Source organism: Coenobita brevimanus, chromosome 62 (genome assembly GCF_032717465.1).
Source record: "Coenobita brevimanus isolate Jiangsu-jjx chromosome 62, ASM3271746v2, whole genome shotgun sequence".
NCBI classification, from domain to species: domain Eukaryota; kingdom Metazoa; phylum Arthropoda; class Malacostraca; order Decapoda; family Coenobitidae; genus Coenobita; species Coenobita brevimanus.
Window position 1 is genome coordinate 36,599,991 of NC_137015.1, and position 17,123 is coordinate 36,617,113.

The window sequence follows — 17,123 nt, forward strand, 5'->3', positions numbered from 1 at the left end:
CCTCCTTCATCATTTCCTACCCTCCGCCGTTTCCTCCGCCACCATTCCTAACTCAGTCCCACGAGATCCCCAAAGCTTATTATAATCGTCTAGAGTCAGATTAATATATATAAAAGGTGCCCTCAGCCTGGAGTAGTTAATTCTTCCTTTCTCTCCCTCTCTTGTTTCTCTCTCCCCCTCCTCTATTTTCTCCTTCATTCTCCTCCGTTCACCCTGCCTCCTTCCCGTCTTCTCCTCCCCACCTTCCTCACATTCCTCTGTTTTTCCCCTCCCCATTCTCCTCCTCTCCTTACCTCCCTCTTTTCATTATTATTTCCTCCCTTCCTTCCTTCTCTCTGATCCCCTACTTCCCTCGATTTCATCCTTCCCTCTATTCTTCCTTCTTCCCTTTATCTCCTCACTCCTTCCCTCTGATTCTCTCTCGACTTTTTCTCTCCCTCTTCCTTCCTTTACTTCTTTCTGTTCCTTTCTCATCCCTCTTATTTCATTCCTCCTTCCCCTTCCTCTATACCTCCTCCCTCTCTCGTCTGTACTTCCTCCGTCACCTCCATCGTCTCAACCTCCATCCTCCTTTCCTACTTTGATTCCCCTTCCCTTCCTCTTCCATCCATTATTTTCTCCCTCCGTTCTGTTCTCTCCTTCCCTCCTTCTTCCCCCTCTTTTCTCCTTCCCTACTTCTCCTCCATTCCCTCTCTCTTTCGCTACACCCTTCCTCCCAATATACTCCTATTCATTTTCCATTCTCTCCCTCCCCTCTACCCCCTCCCATCCAATATACTCCTATTCATTTTCCATTCTCTCCCTCCCCTCTATCCCCTCCCATCTCTCCGTTGCCCCCCTCGCCTCCCTCCCTCTTCCCCCTACATCCTCACTCCACTATTTAACCCCTCCGTGTCCTTTCTCTCCGTCTCTCCCTCCTTTCCTCCACGTTATCTGAGTCATCTGAGTCGCCGGATGTGTCTAGTATTTGCCCTTGTTGTAACCTCCTTCCCCCTCTCCTTCTCCTCCTTCCCTTTCAAACTCCCTCTCTCCTCCTCCTCCTTCCCTTCCTAACTCCCCCTCTTCTTCTCATACTGTCTCCTTTTCCTTCCAGCTCGCCCTTCCTCTCATGCTGTTTCCTTTCCTTCTTTACCTTCCAAAATTCACCTCCTCTTATCCCCTATACTGCTCTTACAGTGGTGTGCACAGACAGTTTGGGGGGCAGGGGCTCTAGCTTGAAAGAAAAAAAAAATACACCCCTTGCCGGTTACTGAGAGAGAGAGAGAGAGAGAGAGAGAGAGAGAGAGAGAGGAATATGCAATGAATTAGGGCATGTTACAAACTGAGTCCAATTTACAAATTTTATTCCTGAACAACCGGCGCAGAAAGAAGGGATATAAATTCTTTGTTGCTAATACTAAGCATACAACAAAGGCACTTTTATCCAAATCCTTCCCCTAGAGAAAATAAAGAAAGAAAAAAAGAAAAGAAAAAGACAGAAATTCAAACTCAAGCCGACTTCGAGAATCATTATATGAATTCGGTATGATGGATCACTACTTGTGGCATTTAAATCACGTGAAGTCAGCTACAGTATAACCAGTCACTCTAAAATTTTAGCCTTAGAAACCCAATGCAGTGGGCCTGTTCTAACCCAATCAAAATTCCATTGGTACCACTACAGCAACAACCATTCCTATATTGCCCCTTGAGAGGTGTAGCTGTCCAAGGCCTGCGTAAAATAGAACGCTTTTCATTGCTACGACGTTACTGAAAATTTTATCCTTATCACCCTCAAACAGTTTTAATCAACAGATCTCTACGATGTGAAGGCTCTTATTGACCTCCTCATAACAAGAGCTCAGTGCTGAATAAAATCGTCTGAGGATACCAAGAATAATCGGTAACACGTCACCGGAGTGCTTTAGTTAATCCATTCACTTCGTCTTTCATCATTATCATCGTCATCTTCATCATCATCCAAAAATTAGATGAAGAATCCTGACAAAAGAATCGTCTGGAGGAGGCAAGAACAAAAAATAAAAATTACTTCCTCTGGCTTAAGAGGTTATGGTAGGTGACATGGCTCACACCCGTCTCTGGTGGCATGAAAAACTGACATACTGAGTTATAACAAGAGACTGATACAAGAACATAGCACTAATCATGAAGAAGTGCTATAGAGATCATGTAGAGCCGAAGTGTTGTCTTGTTCAACCAAAGAGCTACCTGAAATAAGCTGTAAATGGGACAAAAATCTGGGCCAAGTAAAGATGGAAAGATTACACCAGGCAAAATTCAAAATCCTCTTACGGCTTTCAGATCCCATGTGCCTATCCAGGGTGCAGCTTATTATTATTATTATTATTATATGAAAGTTTTTAATGTTTGCTGCAGAGAAATGTCCAAGAATGTGTTGACAATGACGGCCAGTAAGTGGAGACTGATTCTTTGAAGCTATGAACATACATTTATTACGTGTATTGTCAGAAGTGTTCCATTAAAACGTTTGCCCCATGTAAGTTTTAACATCTTTTTGAGATAACCTGTATTTCAAACTACCATCATTCGCATCACAATCATCACTACCACTATTACCACAATCGTTATCATTATTACTTACATTACGATATCGTTAATTATTACCACAATCATCTTCATCAATCACAGTCATTAACATTTCCACGGGACGGGCCATTTCTATCACCCTCATCATTGCCATCCTTTTGATGATACCAGTCTTTTCAATCATCAGTATCATTATTATCATCACTTATCACCATTACCATCATAGGCATTAATATTCTCACCATCATTATCGCCAGTCCTATCACAACCAATATGATCCCTCCCGTCATTATTTCTATCCTATCACTACCAGTATCACTGCCGTAATTATTCTTACCACGACTGTCAACTGATATCATTAGCACCAGTATCATCACTTTCATTATTACTCTAGCACCATCACCAGTGCTATCATCATCATCGTATTTATCGCTATAATTCCCACCACCACCACCGCCACCATCATCATAACATTTTGCTTGCCTCATCCTCTCATTCCATCTCTACGACTGTTGTCAGTTACACTGAAGACATGACTCTCTCTCTCTCTCTCTCTCTCTCTCTCTCTCCTACTTATAACTAACATCCAGCTATCTTGTTTAAGTTGATTATAATCAGTATAACTATTTGAATCGTTTATTCCCTTTGCAGCATGCATCTAAGTTACCATTTGTCCAACCCTTTTAAAGCTAGTTTCTTTGTAACAAACCAAGCCACCTCTTGCTAATTATCCTGTATATATATATATATATATATATATATATATATATATATATATATATATATATATATATATATATATATATATATATATATATATATATATATATATATATATATTCTGCAAATCAAAGTAGCCCTCTGCTAATATACAACGCTAACAACTCGAAATATTATTCTTTACTTACCGTTAATGCCAAGTGGTGTCACGCTGTCTTTGTAACGCTTGTAGGCACAAAATATCACAATAATAAGAATACTATCTGGCAAGCAGAGGCAGAGAAAGGAAAACTAGTTAGAGAAAGACTACCAAGAATAGTAACAAAATCGTAGAGAAGTCTTGAATATACAATGAGAGCGTAGTGTTTCCAAAACCTAAATCGGAACGCAAATCAACAAAATAGAAAGCAGGTAAGGGTATCGAGAGCGGAGGTCAGAGGATACATACAGACTACCGCACCCAGCACAAGCCTCTGCTCTTCTGGTCACTCAACCGAGTCAACCTCTCTGCTCTCTACCGGTCCCGTTGCTCCGCGATGCCAACGAGCGACTGGTATTTTTTCACACTTTACCGCAGTTATAAGCTCATCTAATGATTTCTGAGGCATAACGCGGGATTGCGTAAATATTTTTGGCGTAACTGCATTTACCAGCGTTGTACTTTAACCTCATGGGAAGGAATATAGGTTATATTTTATGGTGACAATTTTGCAATAGTTGCGTTCTTGCCCGAACACGACAAAAAGGTTAATTAATTTGCCTCATGTAAATCACTGGGATGATAATACAGAGGGAATGGTATTTATGTTTTATTCATGTTTTCGAGGCGAAATGAGGTTTCACTGACAATATTTTCTCGGTACACAAAACTTTCTACTGAGTTTCTTGGACATTGCACTGACGTAAATCCCACTATTTCCGCTGCAACCGAAATTTCCAACACTTTCCATTCTAACCTACATTCACTGTACATTGTCCGTTACTTTCACTACGCATAATTTAGTTTTAAACCATTATAATATATTGCATGTGTGTATGCTTATGTTTTTGGAGTTTTGTTTACTTACTTATTTTAACTATCATTCATTTCTGTTAATTAATCATTTTCAATATTTCCATGTTCGTTGCTGGGAGTAAGACCTACAAGTGTTGCCAAAATAAGTGTCTAACAGTAACAAGCCATGCTAAGCTACCATAAAATTATGTCAGTTTACAGTATCTTTACTCTGAGTCACGAATAACACGCTTCCTCCTCTGGATTTTAGACTTTTAAACGTACGCCAGGAACTGAGGCTATGTCGTAATCCCCAATTTTCATGCAAAAGCTATTGCCGTTGCCTTTGTTATTTACCGAATCATTGGTGATGTGTTGTGTACTCAAGCCTTTCAGCTGATTCCGTTGCCAAATATTTACGGTGCTTGAACAAATGAATATACTCTCCCTCTTTCTCTTTACACCCAAATATTCCTAGTTCTTTCTTCATATCAGCCTCCTTTCCCAGCCCTATGCGATCTTTTTCACTCGCCCATCTACCCACACAGACTTGACAGACCCTTCACCACACCCACAAACTCTCCATGTGACCCCAGAGTACACCCACATCCACAAACTCTCTGTGCGACCCCAGACTACACCTACACCCACACATTCTCCACACGACCCCACACCATACCAAAACATTCGTCCATCTTTGCATTCTGTACACCACATCCATTAGCTCATTCTCCACCGTACACCACAACCATTAAAAAAAAAAAAAAAATCAAAACCTTCTCTACCTCCATCCATCTCTGTTTTGATACAGGCACATTGATCTGCCATCACACGAACCTTTCTCCCTCACAAATTCCACTGTATCTTTGTCCACCATTCTAGGTTTTCTCAATCGCCCGTGAACTTTAAATCTGTTTCTGCTCTAATATAAAGGGTCCGGTACTGTTATTAAAGTCACCATCATCCCAACCTTAATTCCAACCTGAGATGTTAAGTAAAGCACGATCCAGAACGAGAGAAAGCACAAAATTAGAGCTATCAAACGGTATATTCAGTGAAATGGCCTATGCAGTCATTCACACATCATCCAAGCCTTCAAAATTTTCACTCCACCTTACAGATGATACAGACATATGAACTACCAATTTTACTCCTAAATTCTCAAATGAAAATTAAACACATCATAGGAAATCAGGTTTATTTAACTTATAAAATGCAGACTGTGTAACAATGTACTAAACACGAATAAATATAAGTATGGGAGCAAATAAAATTATCAACAGTAAAAATATTCAATAAAATGTGATATCGCAGGTGTTAGAGCACCTATAAGTTCAACCCATGCTTCTTCACAATTCAAAGTTCTACCATAGGTGTCACGTTAATCCCTTCATTTTGACAGCATTTAAGGTTCGCTGTTGTTATCTCCAAGCAATTTTCCTCAGCTGTGGTGCAGTGGGTTGGATACAACTAAAACTAACTCCTGCACTACAAGAGCTGTCTCACAAACTGAGTACAATAAATTGTCCTTTGGTAGAAGACAACAAAATGTACATGATTAGACTGAAGGGGTTGCCAGCACGATCTGTATGAACAGTGCATAATTTTTAATCTGATTGATGTCACAACTTCTGTTATCAGTGGACAAACAGAGAATCCATACACCATCATCTGGACAAATGCAGCACTATATCCCAAGTCATCCTCACTCACATCCCTTAACTCCTTCTTCCAGAATTACTTTTTGCATTCCCCCCCCCCCCACCTCCTAAGGGACCAAAATAGCTCAGTCTTAGCGCTCATGCTTGACAACTGCAGGGTTGGCAGTTTGAGCCCGCACCAGGGCAATGTATTTCTGGCGAGTGATGTAGCAGTCTCTCCAAGGATCTCTCCATGTCCTGCAGGGCTTTATGGTCCATTGGTCCTAGCTCGGGGGATTCACTCTTTTCCCTCCTAAAATAATGATGATCCCTAACCCCTTTCAGTTCAGTTGATAGCTAGATGCAGTCAGATTGGTGGGTTGCTTTGACAGGTAACCAAGGAGACTCCTTCCTATCTCATAAATAAGGTTCATCACATTTCATGCAACCAAGGCTTATTAATGTTGTTGGAGTGGTCCAATTACATCAGATACAAACATGCCAGCTATACAGTAGTAATGAAACTGTAAATGGAAAGCTTGTTAATGCCTGCTATGCTGGTTTGATACTATGGTACCTACAGGGTTCACCTATTGACTGTAGTAGAGCATCACTAGTACTGTGCCAGTACAGTAAAATGGCATCAGTCAGTCCCACACTGTAATAACCTCTTTGAGGTGTAGGGGCATTAAGTTAGGCTACCTCACTTCAATACATTTAAGGGTATATGATCAGACTATTTCCCTTAATGACACTACATGACTAAAAAAACTCCTAGACCTGTATTCTTGTTCAGTATGGAGGCTCCCTAACACCTCAACCTCTTATTTATTTTTGGATCTGGTTGGTTAAGATCATTTTGTACCTTACTTAGCCTTTATCATTCTTTTTCTGTGCCTGCCCTCCTCTCTTCCTATTTCTCCCATCTTTCCTGTCACTTCTTATTGCTTTTCTTTCCTTTACAGGTGGCTTTACATTGAGTGACAAGCCAAATGGTTTCCTGCAAGCCAGGAAACCATGTACAGTGCTGGGTGGTAACCATATAACCAAACCATATGTGTTCCCTATGTGTCAACAAGTGGGTTGGTGGAGGGTTAGTGCCCCTCCCCATAAAACAACTAACTCAAAGTCAAATGGCCACCCCTTACAGGATAATGGCATCTGGCAATAGATAGATAGACCTTACTTATGCAGAGTATGGGGATGTTAAAATTATGTAAGCAACACAAGAGATGAGAGTTACTTATAATAAGCAAAATAAATTGCTTAGGAAGAGGTATCTGGGAGATTTCTTAACCAGCAAGAATGTGGGCCAAGTCACCTCTTAGGGACTGAATCCAACCACGAGCATAAGGCCATCACTCCAACCTGGACTTAAACTTTAGTCCAAAAGGTGCCATAAAATACAATGCAGCCTATTACAGTACTAGCTCAAACTATATTTGTGTGATTGTGGTAGTACTAACTCATACATTGTATATAACCACTAGGCTATCACCAAGCAAACAGCCACTCTTCAGTGATCCTTAATCCCTTCACTACAGTGACTATATTTCAGCTCTGCTACCATCGGATGACATTTAGCTTTGTGATGGGATTAATGAATGTTAAATCTAACCCCTCCAATTCCAAAAGGTACCTTAACTGAAATACAGTAATCTGGATGTAGCAAGAATAAACCAATTAGTCATTGGATTCAAGCAGTTAAATGCATGACAAGGGGCTTTAATTTCATAAGATCTGGATGTTCTAGCATCTTCATTCATTAATTTCTTTTGCTGTAAATTACTTATTTATACTGTCTTGCATGCTGCATCTCTCTAATCCCTTCAGTCCTATGATATACTGTTAATCTAATCTTATTATCAAATGAGTGATGCAGGAGAGGGATGCCTTCACATGGTGGCACCATTATGACTGGGCAGTGGAGCTACCTGGTAATACAAATGCCCCCAGAAGAAAGGAAACTTTGGTCTGCAGTCCACTAGGTTCAAGTACAGTATAAATGAGCCTGCAGGTGCAAACACTGCTGCTACTGCTACCACCTCCCCCAGACTATTTTGCTCTGTTCAGAAGAGGCATTTCTAACTAGAGGGTTAAATATGGCTTTAATTAGCCCTTTTACTGCGAACTGTATCTAAGCTGAATTAAAACTTTTTTAGTGGAAAAAAATACAAAAATCATTATCAGACTGAACATGTTAATATGGACATGGTATGCTAGTCTGTCACATCATATGCACAAATACTGTACTGTAGTGTACAGTGGTATACGGGAAAGGTGCCAGATACAGACTCCTAAGTTTATGAGAATAAACACCAAGGTGAGTACTGGATTCTCAATACAGCATATTAATACTGCAAATAAACACTCCAAACAACATATGGATGGTCAGTCTTAAGAGTGATACTTGTATATAATCACAAAATTCAAATGAATTCTAGGAATATGTAAAGTACCCGAGCAGCTCATGGGCAGATCGCTTTTCTCAGAACAGACTGCATTAAAGTTACCTGCAATGACATTTAAATTGACTTACTTCTTACACCTGATTAAAAAGCTATTTAAACCCTAAAGATATATGTACACTTCATACTCGACCTAGACAACCCAGATACCGGGCATCTATAAAAATATGTATGTTTTAGAAGAGTTTTCATGTAAAGAACTGTTTTGAACAATGGTTTTGTCTGATCCCCAATCTACGACATAAAAAAAAAAAAAAAAAAAAAAAAATGATGAGGCCCAAGTACAGTCTGTTGCTGACTAATTAAAACCAATTTTGGATGTACACTGTAACAATAAGTAACTATAATCAATATACAGTACTAGTTAACATTTTAGCCATTTGCATTTTTCAAACTTCATACATACTGTAAGCCCCTTCTCTCATATCTTGCTCTTGCCAGATAACTTACCGTAGTTCACCTTAGTGGAGATCTCTTGCAGTGAAGGGATCAACACCTCTTCCCTCTTATGAGGTTGCCTTGGGGTTTTTGTAGGCTCCCATGAAGAGGATGTTCTTGGCAGCATTGTCATATATCACAAAGAGGAATGGATGGTTGCACTTGAATTGCTCCGGTGCAGCAGGTCGTGCAATGCGGAAGGAGATAAGAGCAGTAGCAGCTGCAGCTTCAGTACCTTCCTCAGAAATCTCCAGGGCTGCTTTGTGGATGCTTTTGCCTACACTGAGGTCAGCTGTGGGGCTGAAGGTTGTCAGGTTGGCATGCCTACGGTCGAAGAGGTCACTGATACCCATACGATTGAGTGCCTGTTGGAAGAGTAAACTATGATGAAGGGGCTGCTGCTGTTGATGCTAACAGTATGACTTCAGGGAGATTAAATGGAGGAGAAGGAGGAGGAGTTCCTAATATTAATACCCCAGCAGTTGAGCGATTCTCAGGAGGGTAGCTAAAAATGTGGTTGAGTGACTCTTGGTAGAGTTACTGAAAATGAATGGAGAAGATGGAAGCACTGTACTGTACAGTAGTTGATTTTTCTGGAGAGTTCACTATTACTGCTCCTTATACTAGGAATACCTGAGTCAGAAATCATTACATGGAAGATGTACACCTACAGACAACAGTACTGAGCGAAAATCACAAAGAGGACATGTTAAAGCTGAAACAACACTTTCCAACACTGTGTATAAAAATAACTGCAAGGTTGCACACAATATCCAAAGTTATCTAAAACTATGATGGGGTGTGACTATTTTATGTGTTAACTCCTTCAGTCTGGTGATGTGTTTCCGTAGATTAGCTACTCTTGCTATCTCCTGATAATTACAGTATATGCAACTTAGGAACTATTGCAGTGAAGGGGTTTGATGTATTAAGGTTATATCTATCCTCTCCAGATCAAAATGTCTCCTCTAATCTAATTAAAATCATCAGGAGATAACATGCACAAATTAAAAGGAACATCATCAAAGTGAAAGGTTAAAGTACCTTAAAAAAAAAAAAAAAACAGTACTCTATTACGTAAGACACATTCCTCAGCTTAACAATTATGCATGCTTTGCCACTTCTCTTACATAGTACTGTATAAGCTCCAATATGCTTGTAAGCATTGGCCTTGGCCTTGATCACCTAACTGCTACCCTCCATGCTGCTCAATCTCAAGTAGACTCTCTTTTTTGGTCCCTTTTGGGGAATGGTAATAAATCCTCTTACACAGAGTGTCCTTGGAAGTTATTTACAATTTCAGAGGGCAATTCTATGACTTAGAAAATAAACAAAATGCTATATCAACACAAGTCTAACTTCTGACTTGCAGAACTACAGTTACCAAAGACCTTACAGGTCATCTATCAGCACAGCTCCATAAGAATTCGGAGTTGGACGCATATTGATATAGCATTTATTATTTAAAATTATCCCAAGAGTCACCTCCTGAAGTTAGAATATCAAGTGCTGGGACACCCTTTATAATACCAAGCTCTTCACCCTCATGCAATTACACTCAACAACTCCTTCTGCACAATCTGCTTCATACTAAACTTGAGCAACACAACCTCCACCCATTGATATATTCTACTATACTTGGGTTTCACCACAATAACACTCCACTCACCATAATCAGCTCATTCTCCACCATCTGCTCCAACTTAAACTTTGGAATAAACACTTCCACCTGGGTTCTCCACATGTTCTCAAAGGCCATATGGAGGAGTGTGCCGTTGATGCGCTCCACCATGCGGTTGAAGCCGTTCTCACCAGAGATGAATGGAGGCAACAGGATGTACATGGACACAGCTTCACCCGTGTAAGGCAGCTCCAGAATGTGGCACCCCAGTTCCTCAGATACACCTGGTGGCAGTTTAGATCACAGTAAGCAACAGATGGTCATGAACTGACTGGAGACAAATACTGTATATACTCCTCATTTCAAGTTACTGTATTCTCTAAAACTAGTCTTGTCATCAAAGCTCTCTTAGCTCCTACTGGACCTATTCTTTGTAAGGTACTGTAGTTCAACTCCCCCCTGCATCATTGCTTTGTAACCAATGTCAATTGTATGACATATGATCATGGCTTGCAGCTTGGTCCATGCAGACCTTCATTGTGCCTCATGAGGTCTGTAGCTCAGCTAACAGATCATTAACAATGATGGATCTGAGGAAATGTAGGAAGATCACCAGTGATGCATCCCTAACGGAACCCATGCTGGTGGTCAAAAAGATTACAGGGAGAAAGGTGCTCTAAAATCCCTGTTAAACAGCTTCAAAGATTCTAAATATGCACAAAATTACAAATACTGTACCAGGAAACAATCAGAGGGTTGGAAGTAGTCACCCTTCAGAATGGCCTTATACATGAGATGGCATGACTAAACAATGCTGTGCTTTTTAATTAAATATTATACAATATACAGTACAGTGGTAAGAGAGAAGCGTCAGAGTGAAAGGGGTAAGTGAGGATAAAGTAGGCATGAGGCTTTTCTGTCACGACCATTCCCTGTTGACAGGGGATTTCAGGAAGCAGCAAGGAGTCTGGGATGATAATTATATGAAACGGTATCTGTACTCACCATGTCTGAAGTTGCCTTTCTGTCTCATCATGGGAACCCTATGATAGTCCTCAAGGGTCTCGTAGAAGAGGTCCTTTCTGGTCTGTGAGGGCTTGAACTGGTACAGCCATGTGCCCTTGAAGTATGCAGCATTTGCCAGCACCATTGTGGCTCGGGACACCTGAAAAGGAAAAAGTTTATATAGTAAAAGAATATAAGTGGAAAGGAATATACATCATACATTTTAAATATACATGTAGAACACAGTCCTATACTGTACAGTATTATCTCCTTTGGTGTGTAGGAAGATGCTGCACTACTGTCCTCAAGGGGATTAAAGGCTAGATGACCAACTTACTCTCCTTGTGGCACTGCAGTAGACCTACATGGTTCAGTAACCTCCATTCATCTCTTGATGACCAAACCCTTGTACATGCCAAAGTTGTCAGTCTGACTGGGGTGATCTAAACACTAGACAATCAAGAGCCCAAACACAAAATGGTAACAGTAAACATAGCAACATCACGTCCCAGACATAGCATTATATGATGTAGAAATCCTAATTCTCAGCTACAGTAGTCCAAATAATTTAAGGGTTGGTGACTGTCCTGTGCCTCTGTGTGTGTGTGTGTGTGTGACAGTGAGTGTGTGTGTGTGTGTGTGTGTGTGTGTGTGTGTGTGTGCGTTGTATAATTAACAGTGCCCCTTATGTAATACCACTGTACCTGTCATCATGCAGTTCGCCTCTTATGGGTGATGATAGGTGGGTGGGGGGGGGGTTGAGACAATTTACCCCACGGCGGGTATAATACTTCAGCACAACTTAAAATACTCCGACTCTTCCCACCAACACACTGAACTAATTAAAGACCGGAAGTACAAACAATCCACTTCTCTACCATCAGACGCTCTGACACAATATGCAATTTGCATAAAGTACAATCCAGTCTACTCAGTGTGATACAGCCCATCACACCACAGTACACCCGTCTTATACAGCTTCATTCTCATAACACTGACGACCCTTTTTAACACAGAAACTCCTTAAGTGACCTGATTAAATGAACAGATTTTAGCAGTTCACAATCTACTCAGTCTTCATTTTAATACCACTCTTCACATCAAAACCAGGCTTGAACTTGTATTCTATACTACAGCTGCCCACCTATGTCTGGCACGCGCAAGCCAGCCATTACAATACTGTACAACTGTTTCAACACCAGACACGCTCACCTTACTGACAGCAGACGCAACTGCGACGAGCATCACCAAAAGATCTCTGGAAGGACCCAAATAAAGATGTTTACTAGGTTGCATCCACCATCCCACAACACACTAACCTGATCGGGAGTGACAAGGAGAGGGATGCGGCCTTTTGTGGTGTTGCTGACGAATTCGTTGATCTCACTGGCAGCTTGATCTGGCTGTTGGAAGAAATGAAAGAAAAATATTCATCTGAAGCAATTAACACAGGGTCATTATATAATGCAGTGTTGAAAGCATATGACAACTGTACAAGACATGACTGCAAAAACATGAAAAGCTGAGATTGTAACTTACAAGAAAACAACACAGAAAAAGTCATGAAAAACTACGGAAAAAGAGGGGTAGAGGAGAAACAAAAGAAAAGAAGAAAAGAGATGAGAAGAGGAAGAAAAGGAGAAAAAAAGAGCGAAGGAGACGATGACATCTACTACCACCACCACCACTATTACTGTAAACTGCTGCTACTACTGCTACTGTCACCACCACCACCACTACTAACCTCCTTGAAGTTAACACGCCGCAGCTCCGAGGTCAAGATGTCAGCAACGCAAGGACGAAGATCCACATCGAGATCAAAGTATGCGCGATTGGCCAGGTTGAAGGTGTAGTCACTCTTATTGGCCTGTCGCACGTCGTATCTGCAATGGTTACCTGAAGTTAGGTTGGGCTGGGTTGCACTGGGCTGTGTAGTTTTCATTGGGTTGGGCTGGGTCGCACTGGGTTGGGTAATTTTCGTTGGGTTGGGTTCGGTTGTTAGATCAGGTTAGGTTCATTTTGCCGGTATATGTGGGGTTGGGATTGTTGGTTGGCTAAGTTTGGTTGGGATGAAGTGCATTTTGGCTTGGGGAGTTTTGCTTGATTGGTTAAAATAGGCTAAGGAGTTACCATAAGTCTGGCTAGGTTTGGTAAAGTTTAGTTAGGCTGAGTTGGGCTGGGTTGTGTCAGGCCGCGATGTGTCAGTCTGGGCTAGGTTGAATAAGTTTATGTTTGGGTACACTGGGTTGGGTTAAGTACCTAGTTAGGCTGGACTGGATTGTCTGATTATGTCCATTAGGGGGGTTTAGGTTAAGTTTAATTATGATGGGCTGAATTAACAAGCTTGGTTGGGATGGGGGTGAACTAAATTTGGTTAGGCAAGAGTTTTGCTAAGCTGATTTTGACTGAGTTGGGATTGGCTGATTTAGACCTGTGTTATTTTGTGTAGTTGGATTAGGTTCGGTTAATGACAGTAAGCGTTGCTGTGTTAAGCGTGGTGGGATAATCTACATCAGGTTGGGAAGGGCTGAGGTTAACGCTAGGCCAAGCTAACCTGAGTTGCTTAAGGAAAATAATGTATGTGCTCGTAACTCTGAGTTCGCCTGTTTTCCTTGGTTGAATAAAATACTAAGATCGTAGCATGAATCCCAGTTATCCTCTGCAGTATGAAATAAAAATATACCGTATACCGCATAAAAACAAACGTACAAAGCACAAACAGCCACTGTGGGGAAACACGAGTTGCCAACAGTGGAGGTGACTCAGACACGGATAGTCATTGTTCTGTGACGGGTTTTGAAACGAATGACTCGGCAGTTGATTGACATTCACAAAGTTACATTAAACTAAACATGTACGTCTTCCCTCTTGTAGGTTAATCATTTTCAGCTTATTCTTGTGCAAAGTAATTAACGTAAACATGTACAATTATTCTCTGCTGTGTTAACCGTATAAATTAATGGAAGTACAATACTAACTGTGCGAGGAAAATAGGAGAATGAATATATGAAAATCTCTCTCTCTCTCTCTCTCTCTCTCTCTCTCTCTCTCTCTCTCTCTCTCTCTCTCTCTCTCTCTCTCTCTCTCTCTCTCTCTCTCTCTCCTACATTACATACACCTACACCTACGCTCATATTAAGCATCTCATTAGGCACCTACATCACCCAGAACACAAAATCTCTAACAAAGCTAAAATAATAAAAACCTGAAGAACCCAACTCACATTATTAAAAAAAAAAAAAAATACAACACACAAAAACCTCCAAACTTACAAAAACTCCAGCGTTCTCCACATCTTCAGGGTCTCTACTTTGCCTTCCACTCTCAACACTTCTTCAAGTTCCTTCTGTGTTTGTCCCCCTGAACCGAAATATGCCAGGGTTAGAGCATTCCATATACTGTAGGGGGAAAAGAAGAAATTGCTGGAGGTGGAGTTGTAGGGGAACAATTCGCGGAAGAGGTCCAGGCCGAAGTCGGTGATGGAGGAGAGGTCGCTGTTAGGGGGGATGTCCAGGTTGTCGTTTTCGGTGAGGCACTGTGGGTGCACAATCCCGACTAGTGTTGCAAGGACGACGCACGTCCACATCATAGCCATATCTGCCCACTTCATCCTCCTGCAATGAGAAGTATATGATACATATACCGGTAAGCTAGTCCAGCAGGAAGCAATAGTAAAAACTTACCAGATCAACATCAGGCTGGTTACATTATTAGGCAGCTCCTATAGGAGTAGATTAAAATATCTCCAAGTTACCCTAGGGGAATGTAACAAGTATACCGTCATACTCTCGTCAAAATACGCAGCAAAATCAGAGAAAGAACACCATACACAACATGGAATCAGACATGTACTTTTTATGGGGAAAGAACAAATGAAAAACATACTACTAGCCTCCATGTACAAAACGATAATACATTTCAGTTCCCCACTACTTCAAAAAAGTAGGCAGGAAACAGAAACAGGCAAAGAAAATTTTAAAACAGCCTATGAATAACCTTAGTGCCTTGTACCGGTAATATTTAGTGATCTGCACTGGTCCTATGACAGTGTTCCATTCGAATACATCTTCCTTATGACTTCCGATCTATCATGATTTTCTCCCTCAGTGCGAGCACCGTCATCCTCAGCCACCATCGTAATACTGACAAGTGATCAATATAATCTTCAACATCATCAGCCTTACGTTCACTGTAGGACTAAGGCTTCTGCCCACTTTACCAGCTTCACGCCAGTTTATTGACTGCCTGTCTTAATTCATTCAGGCGCCTTTGGAGATTTCATCCCTAATTCTCCACCCACCTCTAGGCAACTCCAGTTGCCTATATGGCTATTATCATGTTCACGGATCATTTAACCTATGTGATGTTACCATCAAAAGTGCTTCATCGCAGTTCCATTATTAATCATCAAATTTCGCTGTAATGAACAACAGCAATAACTTAAATACCGCAGTGTACATTTTGCACATTCTAACAACTAAACTACCATTGAACCTATTCTTGCTTGAAGAGGTTAAGCAAAACATATGTCTTCGTTGTAAAGTAACTTACAGTCCGAACTCAGTTTCCCTTGCCTAGACAGACATGGGATGGGGAGATCCAGATTAAGGTTCTACCGTTAGGTGTACAGGACTTGGAAAACCTTAGATAAATTCTCCCCCTCCTATATCGTGGGAGATAATGAGGGTAATGAATTATTTGCAAGAGATGCTGCCGGTGGGGTTAGCACACATACAGTATACCTCGATTCCTCACTCCCTTTTTACACCCGTACCAATTATTTAATGGCATGCAAGGATTAAGAGGGTAATATTCTTTCTCCTCTATCCTCTGGACCGAAAGATTCCCACTGTCTATAGTCTATACTGTTCAGTATTGATTTATTAAGAATTATGAAAGGAAACACGCCGATGTAGGTGAAACCTAATATCCGTCACCGCCACCACCAGACACCATCAATCACCACAACCACCACACGACCGTACCCATACCACCAGCACTACTACACAACACCTAACACCACACATCACCACAAATATCACAGCACCTAACAGCACCACTACCAAACACCACTTCCCACAACCACCACACACCACTCTCCACAACCTCGCATCACTTCCCACAACCACCACCGCACACCACTTCCTACAACCACTACCACACACTTCCTGCAGCCACTACCAATCACCCACAACCACTACCACACACTTCCTACAGCCACTACCAATCACTTTCCATAACCACCACCACACATCTTTCACAATCATCTCCCCCCAGAACCACACAGCTCCTACCACCGCGGTCAGAAAACACCTTCCCCTCATCCCTCCCGTCCCCGTCAGTTGGGTGCGGTGTGCGGAGGCGGGAGAGAGCCAACTTTCCCCAAACGCTGTCTCAAAACCACTCCTCCCACTGGCTGGTACTGATGCAAGTTCCCGTCTATGATTGGCTTCTGTCTACCCGCCGCTATTTTCACTGTTTACCTTCTGTTCTGACCGGAGAAGTTAACGTATAGCTTGGATTTTTTTTTTTTTTTTTTTTTGGGGGGAAGGGTAGAATAAGTTCTATCTAACGAGGAATGAAACTACCATAACCATCTCTCCTCTCCTTATTCCTCTATTTTTCACACTGCTTTCTTATTTTCCTAGCTTTCTATCTTTCCCTACACAATGTCTTTCCACGCCTGTCAT

General features: G+C 41.3%; 1 protein-coding gene across 1 annotated transcript in view; it reads right to left on the reverse strand.

Moving 5' to 3' along the window:
- Positions 1 to 8,624: 8,624 nt before the first annotated feature.
- LOC145404128 (serine protease inhibitor 88Ea-like) overlaps positions 8,625 to 17,123 on the reverse strand; it is a 17,718-nt gene continuing 9,219 nt past the window's right edge. The window contains exons 2-7 of the mRNA XM_080275756.1: positions 14,706 to 15,047; positions 13,178 to 13,316; positions 12,753 to 12,836; positions 11,434 to 11,593; positions 10,477 to 10,712; positions 8,625 to 9,172 (exon numbers count right to left, since the gene is read on the reverse strand). Coding sequence (XP_080131882.1) covers positions 8,876 to 9,172; positions 10,477 to 10,712; positions 11,434 to 11,593; positions 12,753 to 12,836; positions 13,178 to 13,316; positions 14,706 to 15,043 — 1,254 coding nt within the window. The 5' untranslated portion in view covers positions 15,044 to 15,047 and the 3' untranslated portion in view covers positions 8,625 to 8,875. The remainder of the gene's footprint in view (positions 9,173 to 10,476; positions 10,713 to 11,433; positions 11,594 to 12,752; positions 12,837 to 13,177; positions 13,317 to 14,705; positions 15,048 to 17,123) is intronic.